At 36.7% G+C, this 8165-nt stretch overlaps 1 protein-coding gene across 4 annotated transcripts in view; it reads right to left on the reverse strand.

Moving 5' to 3' along the window:
• LOC106461342 (splicing factor, suppressor of white-apricot homolog) overlaps window positions 1-8165 on the reverse strand; it is a 48609-nt gene that overhangs the window by 16751 nt on the left and 23693 nt on the right. For all 4 annotated transcript variants that reach the window (XM_013921159.2, XM_022388222.1, XM_022388223.1 and 1 more), the window contains exons 7-10: window positions 6947-7085; window positions 5908-6222; window positions 5394-5699; window positions 4420-4719 (exon numbers count right to left, since the gene is read on the reverse strand). In XM_013921159.2, the coding sequence (XP_013776613.1) occupies window positions 4420-4719; window positions 5394-5699; window positions 5908-6222; window positions 6947-7085 (1060 nt within the window). The remainder of the gene's footprint in view (window positions 1-4419; window positions 4720-5393; window positions 5700-5907; window positions 6223-6946; window positions 7086-8165) is intronic.

Genomic DNA, 8165 nt, shown 5'->3' on the forward strand with positions numbered 1-8165 from the left:
GGGTAATTTAGGTTTATAAGATTTTTTTGGTGGTGAATTGACCAATTCCGATTTGAGATATGGTTGAGAAAGTAACAGAAAAATTTAAAGTTTTACTGAAAAAAAACAAAAAAACGTTTGAAATGCATTTAGGAGGTTTTAGGGATAACACAAAGGAAATTGGAGATTTTTGAGATGACGAAAAGTATTTTTAATTTTAACAAGAAAATTACTTTCCACACGGACTATTCAAAACAAATACTCAATATACTCATGGACAAATTTTTATTTAATTTTATTAAAAATACTTCCCTAAGAAATAAGACTTTTTGAAAGTAAAAGACTTGTAATATTAAATGAAAGACTGCCAAATTTTGTGAAGATATACCCAATATATTGAGAGTTACAAGTATTAAATTTATAAAGACTTTAAACAAGTACAAAAGGTCACGTGACATGGTCAAATTGACCGACCCCGTGGTGAGAGGGTTAATGTGAGAAATAAAAGTCTGCTTGCAGTCAAACAGAAGCCACAATAGCTTCATCTCAGGAACCACAGGGAGAACACCACCACTGAGAGCTCAGGATCAGGATATAAACCCCTGCTGGTGGCAAAAATGAATGCAAACAGTTTTAGAGGAAGAGAAGGTGAAACCATTGGCTGTGGTCCACCTCAACAAGCAAGTAAGAGTCTGAAGCTGCCACTCAATAAACCTTGTGCTCGATGACCAACAAGAAATGTGGGAGTCGTCAACATAGAGGTTGTTTGCAACAGTAGGAGTAAGTTGTTTAGAGATACCACTGATCTTTATACTGAAAAGAGTGACACTTAATCCACAGCCCTGAGGGACTACAAGTTCCCGTGTGAAGGATTTGGATGGGGTTGACCCACATGGACTTGGAAACTCCAATCCAGCAAAAAAGTTACAAATAAAAATGGGTAATCGACCATGCAACCATGATGATTGGAGGTAACGCAAAATGACAAACCTCCATGTAGTGTTATAGGCTTTCTCAAGTTCAGAGAAGAACAAACAAGATGTTCTCTCCTGAAGAAGGCTTCCCTGATTGAGGTTTCAAGACAAATCAGGTGATCCACGGTGAAGCACTGTCAACAAAAACAACATTGGGTTGGCATGAGGAGGTTGTTTGGTTCAAGGAACCAAATAAGACATGCATCAAACCATCCTTTCTAAAACCTTACAGAGACAGCTAGTCAAAATAATTGAATTATAATTAGTAGGAACCTTGGGATCCTTCCAAGGCTTTGAAAAAGGGAGAACAATAGCCTTGTGCCAAGCATAAGAAAAACAACTTCCTGCCAAATCCAGTTAAAAACAACCAGAAGAAGAGCAAGAGACAGGAGAGAGAGAGATGGTGCAGCATATCATAGTGAACATCAGCAGATCCGACTGATGTACTGTCAGACTGATGAAGATCAAGCTTAAGTTTTATCAGTGTAAATGGGTGATTGTAATCATAGAGATGATCTGCCCGAAAGGAAAATGGGATATCTCAGCCTGAAATTTGATGGCCAAGAAGGAAGGAGAAAAGCTAGAAGTGCTTGAAAGGTGAGAAAAGCACTCCCCTAGATTATTGGCAATGCTCTGGACATCAGCATCTTTCTGGCCATTGGAGAGCAAGATGGAAAGGGAATGGAAAGCATACTTCCCATCCAACTCTTGTCCCAGATGCCTTTGGAACTGGTGGTAGAAAAGATGCTGGTAGTGAACTTAATCCAGGATTCCTTCTGGCTTTGACATCTAACCAGCCTGCTGGAAAGAAATGTGGTTGGAAAAAGTGGGATACCTGTGAAAGATATCTCAAGCCCATTTGTGAGCCTTCCATGTCTGCTGGTTTTAAGGATAGAATGAACAGCTGCTCGAATTATACAATCAGTTAGTGCCTCCATGCAGTCGTTAATAGATGGAAGACTAATGAAAGCAGGATCAAGTGCTGAGAGAGGGGTGATGGAGAGCCAGTCAGCCTGCTCCAACTTCCACTGTGGCACAAGGGTCGGGTGGCATCGACCGTGATCATTCTACCTCAAAACTATTGGAAAATGATCACTGTCAACCCTCCAAGAAAAAAGTGAAGGTGAACAGATAGATAGATCAATAGCAGTAAAAGACTGACAGGTGCATGAATATAGGCAAAAGAACCATTATTGAAGAGAGAATGGTTCTGATAAGATAAGATAAGCATATGCTCCACAGAACGATCCCTCCCATCAATAGCAGCACCACTCCAGAGAGATTGTGTCCATTAAAGTCACCCAAAAGAAAATAGGGAGACGGCAACTGTTCTATAAGAGCATCAAGATCTGACTGATAGCAAGTCTCTCCTGGAGACAGGTACACAGAACACATGGTGATGGTATGACCCACAGAGATACAGATGGCTACAGCCTCTAGGAACATATCGAGGTGGGTAGATGCTGGTCAACCAGCAGTGCCACACCTCCATAAACATGACCATCACACAACCTGTCATTCCTGTACAAGGAAAACTGCCAAAAGGTGACAGTATCAGCAGGCCGAAGGAATGTTTCTTGCAAGGAGACACACACAGGATGATAGGTATCGATCAACATCTTAATGTCATCCAAATTAAAATGAAAACCTTGACAGTTCCACAGTATCAAAGTGGCCATTTTTATTTAAGAGGAGAACTGGGTGGAGAACCCTTTTGTTTGTGACCATATAGTTTTTCTTTATTAGAAAGAGGTATATCAACTTCCATGGAACCTGCCCTAGGACAATTGGGCAAATCACTGTTGGAAGAAGATGACTTCAGTGACCTAGGGCATGACTAACTTATGGTTCTGAACCTCAGGGTCATAGGAGAGGGAACTGAGCAGTCACTGGATGCGACTATGGGCACAGAGACAGGAGAAGATGTGGACTTGTCTACTCATGCAACGCATTTACAGTATGTAAACACTGTATTTCTTTCTCCTCCACCCATTTAGGGCAAGAATGAAACCACCCCAACTGATGCAGTGAGGGTCCAGTTGTACTTGTAGGCTTCATGGTCTTTGCCACCACAACGAACACACATCAAAGAACCAAATCAAGATGCCTTAGAATGTCTGAACCGCTGACATTGGAAACACCCGAGAGGGTTAGGAATATAAGGCCATACCTTACACTTCAGATAACTTGGCTTGATAGTGGCAGGCAGATGTGGTAATGTAAACGTCAATACAAGAACACTGGTAGGCAGCATAATTCAATCTTTCAAATGGAGATATGTCGCACAGCAGAAACTCCTTGGCTGGAGAAACCAGTGAGGGATTCAAAGTAGCATAGGGAGTAACCTCAATAGGTTTATCCCTAATGGCCTTTGATCTCAGGAGGAGTTTGCTATATTTTGATGTACATGTTTCCACCAAGATGTTCACAAAAGACTTCAGAGAGCCAGCAAGCCCCTTATCCCTTCTGAATGAAAAAAAAAAAAGAGCCTAAAGGTTTATCAGACAAAGAATGTAGAATGGAGAAAATGATTTATAGTAACAGATTACTATAAATTACGGCTACAGTGTTTACATTACGGCTACTGCAGAGGTGAGCACTATACCCAAACACCAGCATCAGACACAATATCCACAACATCCATTGAAAATGTCCAACACTGGTACTTAGTTGACGCTAGCCCAATAGGACAAGCTGATTGGCCCTGAGGGAGCCACTCATCTACAGGAATTCAAGGCCAAAGTGATGTGTTGAAAACCATCGACATAAAGTGACACTTCTCAACCACCAGGTTCCTCTGCTCGAGACACTACGCATAGCAAACAAGTGGGTGGATGTTTGGATCCCAGAGGAGGTAAACTAAAGAGACAGGACCTTCTCTGTCACCACATACATGAATTTACTTCGATGGATAAAAGGTCAGTAAAATTGATTGGCTTCGTAGAGTTTAGGTAGAGAAAATAACAGATAAAATATAAAGTTTTACTGAAAAAAAAAAAATTTAAATATATGTAGGAGGTTTTAGGTATTACATAATTGAAATTTGACAATTTTCAGAAGAATAAAAGTATTTTTAATCTTAACATGAAAATCACCATGCACTCAGAGCAGTCAATGAGAAATATTTAGTGAAAATACTTAAGTAAAAATTCTGATTATTTTGTCTACAAAAGACTTGTAATGCTTACTGAAAACCTGTGAAATTATAGTACAGAAACTAAAGGTCAATTTGGGGCCACAAAAAAAGAAGAAGACTATTCATAAAAACATGTCTAAACAAATTGATTTGCACTTTGCAACCTTTTCTTTGAGACTTTGATTTTCAAATACTACGAGTAAAACAAACCTCTATTTTTTAAAAGTTAGTCACCAAAAATATCAAGTCATTGAATAAAACAAATGTATTCTTTATGGTCTTGTGTTGTATCATCCTTTTTTTAAAGTGATGTGAGTATTCAGTACTCACCTAAACGAGCTTCTAGCTCTTCAGGTTTGAATCGCTTGGTTGACTTGTGTTCTCCCTCAGCAGGAGTTGACCTACCAGTGCAAGACTCACTAACAGAGGGTGGAGTGTCAGGTATTACATCATCTTTCCCTTGTTCAATGTTGTTTGTAGTTTCAACATTTTCTTTTGTTTCCTTAGGCTGCTCTTTTTCTCTGGGTTCTTTTTCCTCTTCAGAGTCTGTCTCATCCAAAAGCAAAGCACTTTTTTTCTCAAGAGATTGTACTTCACTATCCTTTGGTTTAATAGAGAAACTAACAGGACCTGGAAATACATAAGAATATACAGAGGTTATGATTAGTAACCATAATAATGTGGCTGTAAACTGTTGTTACCTATTATTCCTAAAAGTATATATTTTCTTTGTGATTTTTACTTCTGTCCTACACATTTAAGTTCATTCAATGTTGACAAAAATTTAACTCACTTCAGACTTGGTTAAACATAATAAATAGTCTTTGATAAAATTCAATAATGCAAACATACAAAAATGTGACTATAACACAAGCACTGGCAAATTTCTATCAAGCAAGATTAAAACCAGGGTGGCCTGGCATGGCCAGGTAGTTAGGGTGTTTGACTTGCAATTTGAGGGTCACGGGTTCAAATCCCCATCCCATAAGACATGCTCGCCCATTCAGCCATGGGGGCATTATAATGTGATGATCAATCCCACTATTCATTGGTAAAAGAGTAGCCCAAGAGTTTGCAGTGGGTGATGATGTCTAGCTGCCTTCCCTCTTGTCTTAAACTGCTAAATTAGGGACGGTTAGTGCAGATAGCTCTCGTGTAGCTTTGCGAAAAATTCAGAACAAACAAAAAAACAAAACCAGGGTTAAAACTAACAACTTAAAAAATTCCTAAAATCCGAAAAAAAAACAAACCATATCCTTATATATTTGCCAACACGGTAAGATTAAATAAATTTCTTTTCTAACCTTTTATAGGTTTCGCTAAAACCTTTTCCTTTGCTGTAGTTTCTATTGGTGGTGCTCCAGTTGAGTTTTCTTCTGAATGTTGTAACTCTTCTCCAATGTCTTCTTCAGACTGAATACTTTCCTCAGCTTCTTGCTGTATCTCTGAAATGGATTCATTATCATCTTGTTCTTCTGGTTCCTGTGGATGATCCTGCTGTTTATTGGCTTCTTCCTCTCTTTCTTGCAGTTTTATATGATAATTCTTCTTAAATAAGTAGTATTGATGGAACTGGTTCCAGGACTCCAGAAATTCAAATCTTTTGTCAGCTTTAATTTTAAACACTTATTTAGTATCAATACACTCACAAATCTTACACTAAATCTCAAAAAAATTAAAATATCTAAAGATTATCAAATAATTTCTATTATATTTTATCTATTCCTTTAAAATTTTAACACTTTTTTTAACAATTATTTTATATTACATTTGAACTGACTATGAAGATAACAAATAAATTCAAAAAAGTGAACGTACATTTACTTTTAACAATAATTTCAAAGTCCTCTCCATTTTTTGCTACATAAATGGCCATCTTGTCAATCACTGGTTGGAGATCTGGAGGTGGTGGGATGATTTTATTAGCATCAGCACATTCTGTGAAATCATTTCCATCATCAAAACTTTCCTCAATTTGTGGTAACTGAATAGAAGGCCCCTCACCCGGAGGTGGTGGCTGGTCTGAATTCATGTTTTGTGAGAGTGGTGCTATTTGTTCATCAGGAGGGGGTGTAGAGCTCTTGCTAGTAGAATGATGGCCTTTATCTGTTTTATGTACAGTGTGCTTAGAACCTGTCCCCAAAAAAACTCATCTGAAATAGCTGAATTCACATTCACTATGGTACAGTAATGCAAGTAGCAGAATTACATTATTTATTTACAATCATTAAATCATAAAGTAACCCAAGATAGCACTTTCAAAACATTTGGTCTTTACCTTTTTTAAGTAATTATTTTGAAAGTTCTTTCAACAACAACAATAAAAAGTTAACCTAATAGTAAATTTACAATATTCAGCTATACATTACACACACTACTGATACCAATCTTCTGAAAATAATATTGTTCAATGGCATATTCTCAGATACTGAAGAGAGTCAGTATAGTGATAACACTCAGCTCTTACCTTTGAGGTTCCTCAGAATAATAAATTTACACAACACTTTACAAACATAAAAGAGAACATGGTCTCATCAGCTTCTCATTGTCACAGTAAGTTTTTGAAACAGATCTTTTACCCAAAAGGAGGTTTACAACTCCTTTGGATAAATTAAGGGGAAATCCTTCATACTGAACTAACTGATGAATAATGATCATTGAAGAATTTTTAATTATCATTGCATTATACTTACTTATATTTTAAAACCTAATATAGAAGGGTTTAACATAAATTCAGTTAAGCCATTACAAAACTGGTAAATCTGAATCAAAAATAGATAACAAAACGACGGAACAAACCTAACTTGGAAATTGATTTTTCTTTCAACTTAATTGTGATGTGATCTTACTGTTTTACCTGAATGTTTCTTTTGTTTCTCAACTGGCACTGGAGAACTGCTCCTGTGGTCAAATAGTTTGTCTTTGAGGTTCTTCACTAGACGAGCATATGCATCATCTTCATTTCCCCTCAGGAACACAAGATTTGGGACTGTAAACTGAAGCAATAATTGTTACTTTTACTATGATGTGTCTTTAAATTAAGAGTATTATAATACAAGATTCCTGAAAATTTCTAAAACAGATTTATTTTGTAATTTATGACTATTGTATCCCTAGCCTCAACTATTACCAAGCAAGCTGAAATACCCGTCAACTGATGGGGAATGTTTAAACTTAATTAAAACAATGTCAGTTTAACAGCAATCATATATTTAAAAGTAATAACTTGAATATAAACTTTATTTCAAAATTTTAAAATTATAACAAATCTTATTCATAAATGACATTTGTAGTTTGCTTTCCATCTATCAACAAATGGAATTTTGAAGAGATCCTACTCTTGAACAACCTACATCTCATTGGATACGAGAAAATCGTGGTTGTTTGAAAAATGATCCAGCAACTTTCATACTTTGACCTAGAATCCCTTTAGAATGTTCAACATTGTCTAAAGCATCAATCTGCCAAGGGTGTTTGAGATTGTTTGTTTTTTGGAATTTCGCGCAAAGCTACACGAGGGCTATCTGCGCTAGCCGTCCCTAATTTAGCAGTGTAAGACTAGAGGGAAGGCAGCTAGTCATCACCACCCACCGCCAACTCTTTTCGTTGGTAAAAGAGTAGCCCTAGTGGGATTGACCGTCACATTATAATGCCCCCACATGTTTGAGATTGACTCAAGAGGCCAGTAGTAATTAACCAATAGGCTTTACAAAATAGAAATAGGGTTAAGTTCAATTTTGGCCCCATCAGGACATTCCCCATAGTTTATAATATTTATATACCAATTTTGGTTGAGATTTGCCTAATAGGCTCGGAGAAGTTAGGGTGCAAACAAATACACATTTCATCTTTATATATATATATATATATATAATAATAACAAAAATAAAGAAAGAAAGAAAAATCACCAAGACAAGTGCAGTAATAGAGATAAGATGATATTAAATCCATTCATTATAGAACATATAACAAGAATAAAACAAAACCAAACTCAATACACTCAGAGAAGTTAGGGTCCACACAAACATATTTTGTCTATATATATATATATATATATATACTATATAAGTAATTAT

The sequence above is a fragment of the Limulus polyphemus genome, unplaced genomic scaffold, assembly GCF_000517525.1.
Source record: "Limulus polyphemus unplaced genomic scaffold, Limulus_polyphemus-2.1.2 Scaffold937, whole genome shotgun sequence".
NCBI classification, from domain to species: Eukaryota; Metazoa; Arthropoda; class Merostomata; order Xiphosura; family Limulidae; genus Limulus; species Limulus polyphemus.